This window comes from Astyanax mexicanus, chromosome 23, assembly GCF_023375975.1.
Source record: "Astyanax mexicanus isolate ESR-SI-001 chromosome 23, AstMex3_surface, whole genome shotgun sequence".
NCBI lineage: Eukaryota > Metazoa > Chordata > Actinopteri > Characiformes > Acestrorhamphidae > Astyanax > Astyanax mexicanus.
In genome coordinates this window covers 16,812,927-16,829,622 of record NC_064430.1, presented here as the reverse complement: position 1 = coordinate 16,829,622, position 16,696 = coordinate 16,812,927, and the positions used below count along the sequence as shown (strand labels likewise).

Here is a 16,696-nt window from a genome sequence, read left to right as displayed (position 1 = left end):
CAGCTATCCCTTTAAATGTGTTAATTGTGGATGTCTCAACTCAAACTCCTGCTCCTTCCAAAGGAAACACTACATTTCTTAAATGTTATTAAATAATTGCAAACAGATACAACTGGTAGCTCTATGTGCTATTTATTTTTAATTCATTAAGCTCTTTTTTATTTGCTAATAAAAAGTAATTATTATACAGCTCTGGAAAAAAATAAGGAACCCTTTAAAATGATTAGTTTCTTTGATTTGACCAAATTGAAAACCTCTGAAATATAATCAAGAGGAAGATGGATGATCACAAGCCATCAAACCAAGCTGAAGTGCTTGGATTTTTGCACTAGGAGTGGCATAAAGTTATCCAAAAGCAGTGTGTAAGACTGGTGGAAGAGAACATGCCAAGATGCATGAAAACTGTGATTAAAAACCAGTATTATTCCGCCAAATGTTGATTCCTGAACTTCCTGAAATTCCTAACCCCCCCGAACTTTATGAATATGAACTTGTTTTCTTTGCATTAATTGAGGTCTGAAAGCTCTGCATCTTTTTTGTTATTTCAGCCATTTCTCATTTTCTGCAAAGGAAAATGCTCTTAAATCAATATTTTTATCTGAAATGTGGAAGAAATGTTGTCCGTGGTTTATAGAATAAAACAACAATGTTCATTTTACTCAAACATATACCTATAAATTTCAAAATCAGAGAAATTGATTCAGAAACTGAACTGGCCTCTTATTTTTTTTTAAGTGGTGTTGGGAAAACCGCACTACCCTATTAAACAAATTAATAACTTATTACAACCGAGCTCTGGGAACTCCTTTTACTCATACAGAGTTTCAAGAGAATAGGTTCTACAAAAGAGGTTTACCCAAAACTCCACCCAGACTTATTGTGTAAAGGTCAGTGAAGTGGTTCCTCAAAAACTGGTTATGACTAATTAAGTTTAGTTATCTATTGATTACAACTGTTCTCTACCTGCCAGGTTACGGCCTTATCTCCGCTGACTGCTGCATTACAGACTCCAGACTGGATACTCAGTTTCGAAGTGTTAGCTTAACTGTCCTTTGCCCGCCCACCCACATACCCACCCACATACACAGTTCAGTTCAAATCTCAAGAAAACCTCACTAATTGCAGACGCTTGGGTCAGCATAAGCAAGATTAATCACATGGCACTTGCTTCACTCTCTTAATCACAATAAGGTTTTTTGGGTTAGATGTAATTATGCATGATTAGCTGAAAGCCTATATATATTTTTAGATTTTATTTAAAAAATTTCTCATTCCCATTTTCTCCCCAATTTACACGGCCAATTACCCAACCCACTCATTAGGACTCCCCCTTTCACTAGTAATGCCCCAACACACCAGGAGGGTGAAGACTAACACGTGCTTCCTCTGATACATGTGAAGTAAGCCACCGTTTCTTTTTGAGCTGCTGCTGATAGCATCACAGTGCGCTTGGAGGAAAGCGCAGCGACTCAGTTCTGATACATCAGCTCACAGACGCCCTGTGCTGTGGACATCACCTGAGGAGAGATGTGGGGAGAGAGCGCCATCTACCCACCCGGAGGGAGCAGGGCCAATTTTGCTCCCTCTGAACGCCAGCACCTTGATGGAAGCCTATATTTAAAATGAATATGTTATACACTTAAGATCACCTCAAATAGTTTTCTCAGCATCTTGAAGGAGTTTCCGGAGGTGCTGAGCAATAGTTGCTGCTTTTCCTTCAGGCTGTGAAGCTCCAGCTCATCCAAAATCATCTCAAATCACCATCTCAGTTGATCAGGGTTAGGTCAGGGGATTGCGGAGAACAAACACTTTTCTTACTTGTTTACTACGTAATTCCCTTAATTGTTTTCATGTCTTTAATATGAATACACAATGTAGAGAATTAATAAAGAAATAAAGAAAAACGTTGAATGAGAAGGTGTGTCCAGACTTTTGACTGGTACTGTACTTTAGAAGTGTTTTTTACTTGGCTTGTGTACGTGCTCATTAAACAATGTCACACACAAGTCACCTTTCACTGACCTCGCTACGGGTTTACTACAGTGAGTTATTGCAAAATCTTTTGAAGTCTGGTCGGGGTAAGTTTGAGTGAGAAAGGGAAAAATTACTATGTCATTATTTGATCCTCTGACCTAAAAAAAGCACAGAAAACCTGTCTTCTTACTGTGGTTGTGGGTGAGTTTGTGTGTGTGTGTGTGTGTGTGTGTGAGACTCTGCATGACCCTTTGATCTCAGAGCTCTTATCTGAGAAAGATCCAAATGTCCATTATTGTGAACTTAATTATAGCAGGTGTGAGAACACATCACTAAGTTACAAGTAACACGTTTTGAGACACCAAAATCCTGAGTGCAAATCAAATCACAAATCTTCTACTCGAGTTAACACATTGTTAAGAAACAGTAAATATTAGTATTAAAGGTATTTTTCAGCTGATCAGACAAAATGACATTTAATCCAAAAACCTGATTATGATTAAGAGAATGAAGTGTCATGTGAGTGATCTTGTTTGGGCTGACTCAAGTGTCTGAAACTAGTGAGTTGTTTCTGGATATTTGACCTGAACTGTGTATGTGGGTGAGTGTGCAAAGGACAGTTAGGCTGACACCTCAAAACTGAATGGCCAGTATGTAGTATGTAATGCAGAAGTCAGCGCCTAAGCAGCAGAGATGAGGCCGGAGGACACATAGAAAACAGTAGTAATCAATAAATGATTTAACTGATTAAGTTTTTCTTTATTTCTTATTTAATTCTCTACATTGTGTATTCATATTAAAGACATGAAAACAATTAAGGGAATTACGTTTTGCACAGTATGTATGGGTGGGATTTTGGGGATATAAGGTCTTGCAAATGTAAGGATCATTGAACTTCTTCTACTGAAACTCTGTCTGAGTGGAAGGGGTTCCCAGAGCTCTGTTGTAATAAATTGCTAATTTGCTGAAGATCTAAGTATCCTGTCTCTCTATCAACTCTACTTCGGGCTTCCATCAAAAGAATCAAGGGGAACGCACTGGAGCAGTTGAGGGTAGTGCTGATTTTCCCAACAATATGTAAAATCCTTTCAATATGTAACACCAATTCCGTACTTGATTTGTAGTATTTTAGACTGACATTAATTAAAATGTTTTTTGATTATATTTACTGAAACAAAAATAAACTACATATAAGAGTGGATGGTCTGTGTGCCACTAGGGGTGTAACGATACACTCTGTTCACAATTTGATTTTCTCACAATATTTGAAACAGATGCAAAATTAAGAAACTATTTATTATGTGATTGAATAGTATTTATTTAATGCTTAAATATAAATTCTGTAAAAAAAATAGGGTTGTCAAGTCTTGTCGAGTCTTAAAGCCCAAGTATAATTCAAAGCCCAGGTAATTGAAGGTACAGTCAAAGACAACAAGTCTTTTTTTATATTTTGTGATTCATATCCACGCTTCTGATAAATAGCACCCCAAACATTTGCTTGTGTTCAGACTGGTGCTGACATCTGATAAACTGGTAATTAAATCCACAGTACATTCCAGCTATGCACTGAATTGCTTACACTTAAAAAATGACCTAATTTAACTAAATTTAAGGTCTCAATTTGCAAAACTAGAGTTCACTCCATATTGTCAATAAATGTTACCTGAATTAAACAGGTGAAACACACTTAAAGAAATAAGGTAGGCCTGACACAATAACTGTTTTTATTGGACAATATATTGCCCCAGGGTTTTTTTCTTGTAATTTTAAAATAATCGTATTCAAGTCACAAATCAGGCTACACAATAAAAAATAGTCTTTCTGGCTGTTCTGGATGAGCTGGAGTGCTGGACTCACAGTGTGTATCAGGTTAGCGGTGATGAGTCTGACACGTCTTTTTTGTCTTGCATTTAAACAGAAGTTACAGATGTCTGTGCGTATTAAATGGTGCAAAAGACTACAGCAGCAGTAAAACTGCACACACACATACACACACACCCACACACAGAACATCATGACTGATTAAAGTAACGTCTCATTGTTTATTTAGAAAAGGTTATCTTGAGTTTTTGTTTCTTAACACAGGATAAAACGGCCCTGCTTTCCTTCATCCAGCCAAATAAATTACATGAGAAAATTATCCAGCAGTCAGACTTTATAAATATATAATATAACTGGTGCTTTGGTGGGAAAGACTGCACACTTCTGGTGGGTCTGGGGCTGGGGGACACGTCGATGAAGATGTACTTTTTGTGTAATGTACAAAAAGAATGTCAGGTAAATTGCACCTTATTTGTTTGAGCATGTCTTAGCTCTTGTTCAGTTAAGGTAATATTTTTACTCATGATATGAGGTGATAAAACTACAAAATATAATATTTAATAATTTTTTTTGTGTTTTTTTTTTTACTTGTGGTGGATTTAACTTATTGTTTTGGTACATAAGGTGCACAACATTTAGTAGCATTTAACAGCCTTGGTGAAGTATGTTTACTGATAAACAAGAGGTAAAAGCAGTTGATGGTATGTTAAATAATAACACCATAAAACATTTCTACACTGTATAAATAGTGATACTTTCTATTTAAAAACCCATGCTGTATTACTGTAGTGCTCCACGATGCAGGAGCTATATATGTGTAAGTATAATATAAGGCCAGGGCAGTGGATTGGATCAGTAAATGCCCCTGAATCTGAGTGTGTGTGATGTGTTGTGTCTTCAGGTGAATGGGAGTTGCTTTGTCGTGAAAACGTGGAACTGGTGAAGGAGCAGGGCAGCGGGGCAGTTTGGAGTGGTGCAGCTAGGCATGTGGAAGGCTCAACGTGAAGTGAGTTCCTCTGACATTGTTCTGCTTCCTCTCCCAACTTCTATTTAGGTTCAATACTATGATGCTAAATTTAATAATAATGGTGTCTGTGTTTGTGTGTGTGTGTGTATGTGGTTTGTGTGTGTGTTTTTCTGTGTGTGTGTATAAGTGGTTTGAGTGTGTCTATGTGCTCATGTTATCGGTCTGTTCTCTGCTGTTAGTGGTTAGCCTGTTAGCTAATGTTATCTCATGTTAGCTATCTGTTCTTTGCTGTTCCTGTTAGCTAATGTTATCGGTCTGTTCTCTGCTGTCAGTAATGTTATCGTTCTGTTCTCTGCTGTTAGCGGTTAGCCTGTTAGCTAATGTTATCGGTTTGTTCTGTGCTGTCAGTAATGTTATTAGTCTGTTCTCTTCTGTTAGCGGTTGGCCTGTTAGCTAATGTTATCGGTCTGTTTTTTTCTGTGAGCAGTTAGCCTGTTAGCTAATGTTATCGGTCTGTTCTTTGCTGTTAGCAGTTAGCCTGTTAGCTAATGTTATCGGTCTGTTCTCTGCTGTTAGTGGTTAGCCTGTTAGCTAATGTTATTGGTCTGTTCTGTGCTGTCAGTAATGTTATTAGTCTGTTCTCTGCTGTTAGTGGTTAGCCTGTTAGCTCATGTTATTGGTCTGTTCTTTGCTGTTAGCAGTTAGCCTGTTAACTAATGTTATCGGTCTGTTCTCTGCTGTTAGCGGTTAGCCTGTTAGCTAATGTTATCGGTCTGTTCTCTTCTGTTAGCTTGTTAGCTAATGTTATCTATGCTAACTACCTAATGCTTCACTCTCTTAAATTTTATATAAATAAAATAAATAAAATTATATAAATAACATTTCATACAAATTTTATAAATGTCTCATATTTAGCCACACTTTATCTGTGTGAAATCCGTTCTGTTTTATTATATATAAATTATGGGTGTATGAGATTTGCATATCATTGCATTCTGTATTTATTTATATTTATTTACATTTTACACAGTGTCAGAACATTTAAAAAAATGGGGTTGTAAGCTTACAGTGAATTTACTGAATTTAAGAGAAGTTTGTTCCATATTTAGATGTAAAGCAACTTTTTATCACATGTTAGTTTGTGTTTTATATTTTATTTAACCCTGTCCTGGTGATATGACTGACATAAAAGTTAAATTATTTTATTTTCACATGATTGTTTAGCTGTATAGTTTACAAAAAGTATAAATATAAAGCACTTAATGCATTACGCAAAAGCCCATTTTACAGAGTTTTATTTAGCCCTGCTGTCACTACTCACTGTTTCGAGCCCTTATCGGATATATCCATATGTGGGATTCTATAGATATCTGCGTCTCCTTTTATATTTTTCTGTTCTGTATTTGCAGATGTGTTAGACGATCAGTACACCTGTTCTCCGGGTAACAGGTTTCCTATGAAGTGGTCAGCCCCTGAGGTTTTGAACTACAATCAGTGTAGCAGCTGTGTGGGTTTTGGTTTGTTTCATTTCTTTTTTCTCAATTTTTATTTTACACAATATATTCAAAAGTTTATGGACACCCCTTCTAATGATTTCATTCAGCTGTTTAAAGATGCATCCATTGCTGGCACAATGTGTGAATGCACACATATGGCTTGTCTAGTCCCTGTAAAAAAAAATACACCTGAATGCACTGAAATCTTTACAGCAGTGTTCCAAAATCTAGTAGACATAGTAACTCCAACATTTTATTTTTTTCATATTTTAAAGAAATAAAGAACAAGAACACTTTTGTCCATGTCGTTTATATTTTATTTGTTCATAAAATGGCACGTTTCCCTTTTAGGTTTTAAAACCTAGTTTATGCATCCGCATAAACATGCATGGCCTTATTTACAGAGAAATTCAATCTCAACCACATTTACCCCATCCTTGGCAGTGAGCACACGCACACTTGTCAATGTGGAAATGGGAACACACATATGGAGCAGTAGGCAGATTTTCTTTTAATCTGCTTTGAAAGCAGTAGAAATAATATTGTGTTTGGTAAAATTGTAGCTCTAGCCCTGTTGAGGTAAGCTAGTATCACCTGCTGCTGTGTCTGTTTGCATCATAGCTCGAACCCTGCCGAGGCCGGCTGTTACCATTGCGGCTAACCAACTCTAAAGGTACAGCCCACCTACTGTGACTTTAAAGACTTTTCTATTTTTCTCATTGTAGCTTTTTTGTTAGAGGTATTTTAAGGAAAGCTTTTATTCGATGAATTTGTTCTGTATATGGCCACATGCTATGTTGGGTGGGCCCTCATTTGAATTGTAATCGAATCAAATCGTAAGGATTTTTTAAAAAGAAGTAATAAACAAGTAGGTCTCCCAATACTTTCCTGTTACATTAGATGGCACATTTTCTACTTTTAAACATATTGAAACCTAGTTTATGCATCCACACAAACATGCGTGGCCTTGATTTACAGAGAAATTCTTCCTCAACCACATTTACCCGATCCTCACACTGGTCAGTAGGAAATAAGAACACACATCTGGAGCAGTAGGCAGCCACCTCAGCATCCGGAGAGCCGTGCCTTAAATATCTCTTTTTGCTAATTAACTCTTCATATGGGTGTGACTCAACTACAGTAATATTTAATATCCTCTTAAACAACAGTTAGTTCTGACCTCATAATCTGATCGGTTGAGTGATATAACACACTCCCTCTCGTGCTCTATTGCTTAGTTATATACTGAACTCCCTGTCCATGTTTTAAAGACAGATATGCTTTTGCTGTTTCTGTTGCATGTGGCATTGCTATATGTTCCACCTGTGGCTTTGTAGTACTTCCCCCTTTCTAAAGAATTTTTTCTGAACCTCATGACCTCACTCCTGAATATATTAAGAGAAGTGTCCTGCCCACTTCCTCAGCCTATATCGTAGCAGACTCCCAGAGCTTCTGCCAGAGACGACGGGAGTCTACCAAGAGAGCAACATGGAACAGGTACTCAACAGTACTTTTGTATATTTTATTTACGTTATATACTGTATACTGTTCATTGTATTGTTTTACCATTAAAGTGGATATGTTCTTTAGAAATATGCAGTTAATCTGTAGATTCATTCAGTTCCAGCAGGAGCACAATGACTTAATTAAACATCAATGAACTTTCCATGATGAAAATCAGGGAAGTGAATAGTAACTCTCCATACTGGGGTTCCCCCACTGGCACAGATAAAACCACAGTGTATTAAACACCTTTGTGCTTTTTTTGCAGGGCAAATCTATTCGTGGAGGAGTTTCCCTCTGTCATTCATTGGTTAATGAGAAGCACTGTTACGAAGTAGAGAAAGCTTTGACACATTGCTCAAGTACCTTCAGGTATGTAAGATCTGTCTACACTGTGTAAATATTTATACTTAATCTGTTAAATACTCATTCGGACAGCGGAACTTAAAACTGATTTTCATAAAAACACATCGTCCTTAACTGTAAATACGAATTAATCGATAACATTGATTTATTGCCCAGCTCTACGACAGTATAAGTGGTGATATACACTACATTTACATAATATAGAAAGGAAGACCATTACAGTGCAGTGGAGAATTTGTCTTTAAATAAATGTGATATTTAGGAGCATACACTACACATAAAAATATTAAAAAATACTATAAAACTTAAATCAAAAATGTTATCATACTGTAATCAAACATTTGAGTTAATGAAAATAGAATCTCGGCTTTAGGTTCTGTTAACTTATTATTCCAAGTTTAGTGTGATCAGAAAATGTCTTGCATGATGATTTCTTACATATTTAACATAAGACAAGAAAAGTGTGACACATTTCTATGTAATGTTTCAGTTCTCTGTAACATTTGTAATTATGTACTGTAAGCAAAAAGTCTGATCAGCAGCAATACATTTTATGTTGATTCAGCAAGGAAAAGTATTTATTCTTTTTTAACTGTGCACTCTGATACAGTAGTTTATCATGAATACTAATATACTTAAGAGGAAAGAGTAAGAGTAAGAGTAAGCTGTTCTTTAACTCAGTGCTCCCAAAGCTACAACTTTATTTCTGAACGACTCTTGAAACTAATACTAATCCTGTTATTATTGACAATATTTAAAAGGTTATCATTAGTATTGCTATTCTAGTCTCTAAAAAATGAACTCTGACCTTTGAATTCTTAGCCAAGTTTTGCAAAAACAACACATGAAATAGTCAACTGGTGGCTGGAAAAACAATGACTCAACAATCGAACAAACCAAAAAAAAAAACATAAAAAGTGTAAAATGGATCATTTTGCTTACAAGCAGAAGAGCCGTGAGGTGAAAAAACTTTTTTTGGATGCTTAGAATTGTCACAACCCCCCAACAAAGTTGTTAAAAAGATTTACATTCATTATTCAGGTAGAATTATAGATACTAGGGTTTAAAAATACTTCTGTAGAAGAAGAAGTATGATTTAAACCTTTTAAACCTTTACACTTTTAGTTAAAGTGTAAAAGTACTGGTTTTAAAACTACTTAAAGTATAAAAGTTAAAGTAATGTACAGGTAAAAAATGCTGTTAGGGATATACTATAAGGATACTATTGTGCTTTAACGACTATAATGTTATAATGTTAGCCATAATGGTATAATAAAATGGTAACTGACAAATGAAAAATGAGAAAACTCCCACCTTTAACATTCAGTGAACACTAACCACACTTTACATTCTATGACAGTGCTAAGTGCCCTTTATACCATTTATTATACAATGCAGCTGTTTTTTTTTATCTCATTCATTCTACAGGAAGGGAGATATAATATCCATGATAAATAATGAGAAAACTGAGGATATGCCCCCAAGGATGTTCATCAGTATGCTAAGTTCACGATCTCCTATTCTGGTAAGTAAGTTCCTATGTTCTTCCGTTTTGTTTTAAACACCTGTTTTACACCTTTTTCTCTTCCTGAATCTCTTCAATACATTTCAGCACAATGTTTTTCACTGTGGAAAACTGATCCAAAGCTGTGTCTAGCAGATATTGATGGGTTGAAAAAGACACACCATCATGACACTTAAATTAATAGTTTAAATAAAAATAAATGGTATTTACATCCTGATTGGGTTGCCCTGTTTGGCAGTGTTTAGTGTAGTTCTGCAGGTTAAGTAAGTAAATCACAAACCTATATTTAAGCCCAGTCATGCAAAATAAATAAAATAAATAAATAGTAATAATAATAAAAATGTGATATACCGTGAAACTGTCAGAATCTTGCAAAATACCATGATATGCATTTTTGGTCATACCGCCCAGCACTACTGTTACAAATGGTGCCTTTTGGTTTATCTTTGGAAATGTAAGAAACTCAGTGTTTTATTTTTATTTCTATTTTTTATACTGTCACAACATTGTACCATTGAGGTTGTAGTAGTATTATGGCTAAACATATAGAAACAAGCTACCAAAATAGGAACAACAGGGTGTCACTGTGAGTTTGTCTTAGTTTTTATTTCACAATACCAATGAGGAGATTTCTAACTTTTCAATGTTCATGAATAATTGTTGATACATAACCTCTAGAGCCCTATCATACACCCTGCACAAGGCGTATTGCGATGCTCATTCCCATTTATACCCCATCAACAGTCTATTTTCACACCTTGCCCTTTGCCGTTAAAATAGCGCCAGAGTTTAGGAATATATTGATGAGTGTTCAGGTAAATATCTGCTGTGTTTCTACATGGTGGGAAATACATGTGACACTGACTGATTAAAACCCTGACAAAATATCTATCGAAGCTACGCAGGTGCGCCATGCACGAGGCACGAGCTCATAGTGCGCACACTCCTGCAACGCTAACAGCGTTTCACTGTTAAGATACCAACGTGCCAAAGTCAGAGCACACCTGGCTCTTAAAGGGAATGACAAGTGAAACGCTAATTTCCTGTTGCGCCCAAAAAAAAAATGATGAATTAAGAGATTTAGTACATGCCTTTTGCACATTTTGAGCCTTGCAAGGCAAGCTTTTTGTGTCCTTAAGATACCAAAGACACACCGACATTCCCTAAATGCGCATTCTTTTTAATCTTTTCTTTTTAAAACAGACTATACACCAAGCAAGCACTGATATGGAAGAAGGACAATGCCTGGAGTCTGACTCCATCCACGTTTTTAGAAAAGAGGAGCTCACACTGAACTTCAAGCTGGAGATGGTTAGAGAAGAGTGTCTGGAGGCAGAAGAAGAAAACGAAATAGAGCCGGAATGGGAGAGTGATGACATGGAAGACAAGGAATTGGTCATGGTGTCCATGACTGAGACCAATGTGGCAGTTGTTAGAGGGAGAGGCTGTGACCTTGAAAATCCCTGCAACAACTGCGGCATTAACGGGTGCAACGTCAGTGAAGTATTTATGGAAGCGAAGAATAGGGAGGTTACATCAGGTAAGCAAATAGTTGTTTAATCAACGTTTTTTTTTATCACCTCCCCGTCACTAGGAATGCTTTCAACACTTGGAGGGTAAACACCAGCACATGCTTCCTTAGCTAACAGATGCCTGTGGGTTGAGGGTGTGCATGCATCAGCATCTATGTCCTAGGCATAGATAGACAAGCAAAGGGTGGATGATATGTCAATCATTTTAGACTAAAGCCAATCACACAGCCACTTTTTGGCTTTTTGATGTCAGTCCCTTTTTTTAAGTAAATCAACAGCCAGAGGTAGCTGTCCATAATATTTTTGTTACAGCCCCCTAAAATTGTTATTGATCTGTTGTTTCTCCTGTTTTTTTGGAGCTAAGGCAGAGTGTATTACCCTTATTATTATTATTATTATTATTATTATTATTATTATTATTATTATGTAACTATACTTAGTATATATGTACTTTTGTCTTTAGTTTGCAGAGGATCTGTATCGATGGGTGGTAGAAACATAGTAAGAGACGTTGTCATGTCCAGTTTACTTCAGAACTATGTGAAGTCTAAGCAATTGGCCTTCTCAGGTAAGTACAATTCTCTGATTCTAAGCATTGTCCTATCACTGGCCAAACTGCTTCTCCTCAAAAAATCCTGTAAAATTACAGTAAAATACTGACAGCATGTTTTCCAGTTGTTTGTTGTAATTTTTACAGTTTTTGTACTGTATTCAGAACTAGTGTTTCTTACCTAATGTATTAAAATACAGTTTTATATATTTTTTTCCATTACAACTGCTAATCTGTTCCTCAATTTATTAACAACACATTTAATATGTAGCAAAACAAAAGTTAATTGTTTAAAGTAACATTTATCTTCATAAATGACAGTTTCAATGACAGTTAAGCTATTGTTGAAAAGAAACATTGTACTAACATTGTGTACTACTACTAGGGATGCAACAGTACAGTGTGGCCACGGTTCGGTTCGTATCGCGGTTCTTGGGCCACGGTATCGGTTTGGTTTCGATATATTAATATTAGAGCTTAGATTCTCTGCCCCAACCTGACTCGACCCGAGATTTCCCACCACATTCCTCCGGCTGGGTCCGGTTGGGCTCCAGAAAATAGTCTGTGACGTCTGTTTTTTAATGCTATTTTTATTTTATATTAAGCTCTGGCATGATAATCACAATATAGCCAAGTAACCAAGTAATATCCTTAACAAAAACAAACGAAATAATGAAAACTGAAATTAAAAAACTGAACGTTAACATTAACTGAAACAAATAAAAACGGTAATTAAAAGAAAAAACTGGAAATGTAACTAGGTAATGTAAAGGTAACTAACTGGAAATGTATTGAGAGTTTATAAAACTAACTAAAACGAACTGAAATTACTGATAGAATACCCTTTGTTTTTGTGTTTGTTAATTTTGGTGAAAAATCAGTTAAACCTGTAAAGTTTATTGAGTTTTTGAGTTTGTTTATGTGTTTCTCAAATTGAGCTCTCTGATATGATGTGTACAAACTAATAAAAACTAGCAAACTCACTCTAAAAAACAATTAAAACTAACTGAATTGGAGGAGAAAAGGTGAAAACAAACTAAAATTAAACTATAATGAAACATAGAAAACTATTATAACTTTAAGTAACAGATAAAACTGTTTAAAAGAATTTACCAGGTATCAGGCAGCTCTGGACGTGGGTGAGCTTCTCCACTTGTCTGTGTTTGACGTGCAGCTCTGTGTTTAGCTGTTCTTACACATTTTATTAAATGTTGTAGTGTTCATTAACATTATTCTGAACAGATTTCGCTCATTCAAACAGCCGAAAACAGACAGTTTATGGTGGTATGGAGAAGGAGGAGCACTCACTGCACATTTTGGAAAATGTTTAGTATGTTTGCTACGGTGGCTGAGAAATCCCAATGCAATGCAAATTGAAAAGAGCTGCAAAAGCACAAACACATCCATCAAAATGACAACACAAACACTGCAAAGCTTCCATTACTTCCTTACCTGATAGACCATGAAAAGAGTAATTAAGGATTCAAAGAGATTTTATTGTCATTTCACATCGCATGTGGTACATGAGGTGGAACGAAATTGTGTGCAATTGTTAAAATAGATAAATATAAATACAAAATAAAATAGAATTAAAATAAAATAATAATAACGATAATAATAAAATAGATAGACAAATACACAAAATATAAAGAAATAAATCGGGATTTAAAAAAAAACAGGCACATCCAATCCTAGGTGGTGCTGAGACCGCGCTGCTCATTCCGCACATTGTCAACATATGGTGATATACTCTGAATAAATTGATGTTTTTATCATATGCTATTATAATTTAAAAGCATTTCGTATAATTTGTCTTTCAGAAAACGTCACTATCTACTACTACCAGTCTGATATCACTGAAGATGGGAAAATAAGTTATCCTGTTGTACTGAACTTAACTGGCACCAATAAATTCCTAAAATGCACACGTAATAATGAGGAAGTGATTCTAACCACTGAGGTACGTCATAAATCATTGAGGCTGAGTCTTATTTTAAATATGTGTTTAGCTTTGATTGAAGGTCAAAATAAACCAAAATGTATTTATTCTGACGTTCTGCTGTAAGAGGGCACTAATTAATTGTGCACTGGAAAAGAAAAAAAAATCCATTCCATACCATACCATACACGATTTATTTATTTATTTATTTACTTACTTATCTTTAATCTTATGTTATATGACATATCTACATCCAGTATACAATGAGGCCTACAAGTGGCTAGGCCTTTAATATATATATATATATATATATATATAGAGGTGACCTACCCAGATGTGATCACTACCATGTTGAAACGGAGGCAGTGAAAGCGCACCGCAGTTTGAGCGCATATAATTACTTTCTCAGTTGGAAATATTTGTTCCTATAGTAGAGAAGCATCACTATAGTGTTTGGTGAGGTTGGAGCAAGTCAAACGCTATCCAACACGTACTCTGCATGGTTTATAGATAAGAAGGAGGAAGAAGTTGTGAGCAGACACTGTAACTGCACGGCAGAATTATAAATATAAATTATAAATAAATAAATGTTGAAATAAATAAATGAATGAATAAATAAATAAATAAATGTTGACATAAATAAACGCACATATAAATGAATAAGTAAATATATAATTTCATTTATTCATTAATTTATTTATATATTTACACATTTATATGTGTATTTATTTATACTTATGTCATTTTTGGTCCTCCATAGTTTACTTGTTTAAAGAACAATTTGACCTGATTTTCAATGTTTGTGACTCTCAGATTAGGTGAAGTTTGCATTCATGTTAAATTAAAAAGCTATGTCCACTGTTTTGAACGCTGTTTACCGCTAAACGGAAGTGTCCTAGGAACAGCTACGTCACTTCCCACGCTCATAAATATTCCTCTGAAACGGTCTATATGTATTTTGCAATTACAAAACTACAGTTAAAATATATTTATATATCACTTGTTCTTCACTTTTTGCCATATTTGGCTTAATAGTTTCAGTTGCTAAATAATTTGGTTCATCTCTACCATTAATGATGTAAATATCTGTCAGGTATTTGAGGGATTGAGGGAAGTAAGGGGTTCCTAATGATTGTATGACATATTGGATATTGTTATGAGGGTGAATTGATAGATTGTTAAAACTGAACTGGTGATACTTTATCAGTCATTTATTGCCTATTATCATTGTTTCTGTGGGGGAACTGATCTTATTCTCATTCTTTATGTTATTTATTACAGTCATATGAAAAGGATAAGCTGAAGGACATTTGTAAAGATAACCCAGCCACATGGCCTTTCGTCTTCTTCATGAAGACAGAGGATGTCAATAATCGCCTCTTCGAGTCTGCTGAAAACCGAGGTTGGTTCATCCGGACTGTAAATGAACAGGGCTTCTTGTGGGTGAACAAAATAGACGAAAGCAAGGAACCCTTCTACTTCTTAATCTACCTAGACACTGAAAATAACTAAAAATAAAAAAGGCTGCAGCTCGTAGTTGAGTTTAATAATTTTGTAGATCTGGATTAATGCAGCTGGATTAAGTAATTTACAGCAAGAACAATAACTAGCATAAATAATTAGCAGCAATATATATTCTTGTATTTGAAGCTTTATTTTGAAGCTGATCTGTCTGAGAATACTTCACTGAATAAAGTTATCATCGATAATAATGATTAGTTTTGTTTATGGATGAAGTATTTAAATCAGCATTTTGTATATTTTAATAACCTTCCCTGGTGCCCTCTGACCCGGCACTACAGGTTCGATCACTGTAACGTGATGGAAGCCTACAAAAGACTAGAGTAATGTGCAAATATTATACGTAACAAAAGCTAATCTGCCATTTTGAGCTTCATAATAAAAGTCCCCAAGGCCAGATCATATTAATCAACAGTTTTTTTTGACTATTTTATTATATTTTAAATTTACTAAGTAAACCTTTGATCAAAATATGGTCAAATAACTATATTATATTAATATTTGTATCTCATTTTTAAGCAGGGCAGGTACATTGTATAGCATGTTTTATGTATTAATGTAAACAATTCCTGTAGGGCCCCATCTTACACCCTGCACAAGGCTTGTCAAGATGCTCATTGCTATCTTACACCTGCCCAGGATTTTATTTTTATGCCTTCTGTCTGCGTCATTTAAATAGCAACAGTCTGGTGGTCTCAAAAGGAGGTGTGGTCAGGTACATTTCTGGCGTATTGTTTTGTTTTCAAATTAAAACACATTTGCGCCAATGACTGAAATCAACCAAGGCAGACGCCAACCGTACGATTTTCATTGCTATCGTGGCAGTGAATTGCATGTCCAAAACCCTACTTGTTATGCACACCTAGCAGTGCACAAACCCATAGTGCATGTAATCAATACAAAATATGTGTCATTGTCATAATTACTATGTCAGCTTACTCTACTCAGAAGTGTTGGGCGTAGCCTTGCTATCACTGATGTTTTGAGCAGCCCAGTGGACATATTACGGATTATTTGATGATCATTTTGAGTACATAAACCAATCTTTATGGAGCCTAAGCTAAGATAGTTAGAAGCTATTGTTCAAATTTAAACGAGAAGTTATGTATCATAGCACTGTTTATTCATGTTCATTTTAAAGAGCATCGTTTTTATTTCATTTTAATGTACCTATGTTTCGTTGTATTTGTTCTTCTTTGCTGTTAACTGTGCAACACGTTATGTACTACAGTAAAAGACAATTCCTTCTTTAATTAAATATTTTTATCAACGTGTTCTGATATGTTGTTTTGATACTACTTAAATATGTGAATATTTGCTTTGTTTAAATATTGATAATGCTGAGAAATAAATATCATATGTACATCTTTCTTCATAATCTGTTAAATTTTTACTTTCTGCAGTTTTTTTATATAATACATAATACATGCAAGTCAATATGAAGTATTTCTTTAAAAGCTTTTCAAAGTAAATAAAGTCTGTTTACATTATAATAAAATGCT

At 35.2% G+C, this 16,696-nt stretch overlaps 1 protein-coding gene across 6 annotated transcripts; it reads left to right on the top strand.

Moving 5' to 3' along the window:
• The first annotated feature begins 4,665 nt into the window (after nt 1-4,665).
• Nucleotides 4,666-16,624, top strand: LOC103024716 (uncharacterized). 6 transcript variants are annotated; one of them, XM_022668214.2, is made up of 10 exons: nt 4,666-4,801; nt 6,172-6,269; nt 6,880-6,931; nt 7,658-7,755; nt 8,030-8,133; nt 9,556-9,652; nt 10,856-11,192; nt 11,648-11,752; nt 13,555-13,694; nt 14,955-16,624. In XM_022668214.2, the coding sequence occupies exons 2-10, from the start codon at nt 6,219-6,221 to the stop codon at nt 15,183-15,185; spliced, it is 1,215 nt and encodes a 404-aa protein (XP_022523935.2). In that variant the 5' UTR covers nt 4,666-4,801; nt 6,172-6,218; the 3' UTR covers nt 15,186-16,624. The 6 variants fall into 6 exon arrangements, with proteins under 6 accessions (XP_022523935.2, XP_022523939.2, XP_022523938.2 ...); XM_022668218.2 differs by having other exon boundaries at nt 6,172-6,279; nt 7,683-7,755; XM_022668217.2 differs by having other exon boundaries at nt 6,172-6,279.
• Nucleotides 16,625-16,696: the final 72 nt, after the last annotated feature.

What these genes read in the sequence shown, in the direction of transcription:
- LOC103024716 (XM_022668214.2), top strand. Translation starts at nt 6,219, where the DNA reads ATGAAGTGGTCAGCCCCTGAGGTTTTGAACTACAATCAGTGTAGCAGC. An exon ending in ACAATCAGTGTAGCAGCTGT is followed by an intron (nt 6,270 to 6,879) that starts GTGGGTTTTGGT and finishes TTTGCATCATAG; the next exon opens with CTCGAACCCTGCCGAGGCCG. An exon ending in TAAGCAATTGGCCTTCTCAG is followed by an intron (nt 11,753 to 13,554) that starts GTAAGTACAATT and finishes TTTGTCTTTCAG; the next exon opens with AAAACGTCACTATCTACTAC.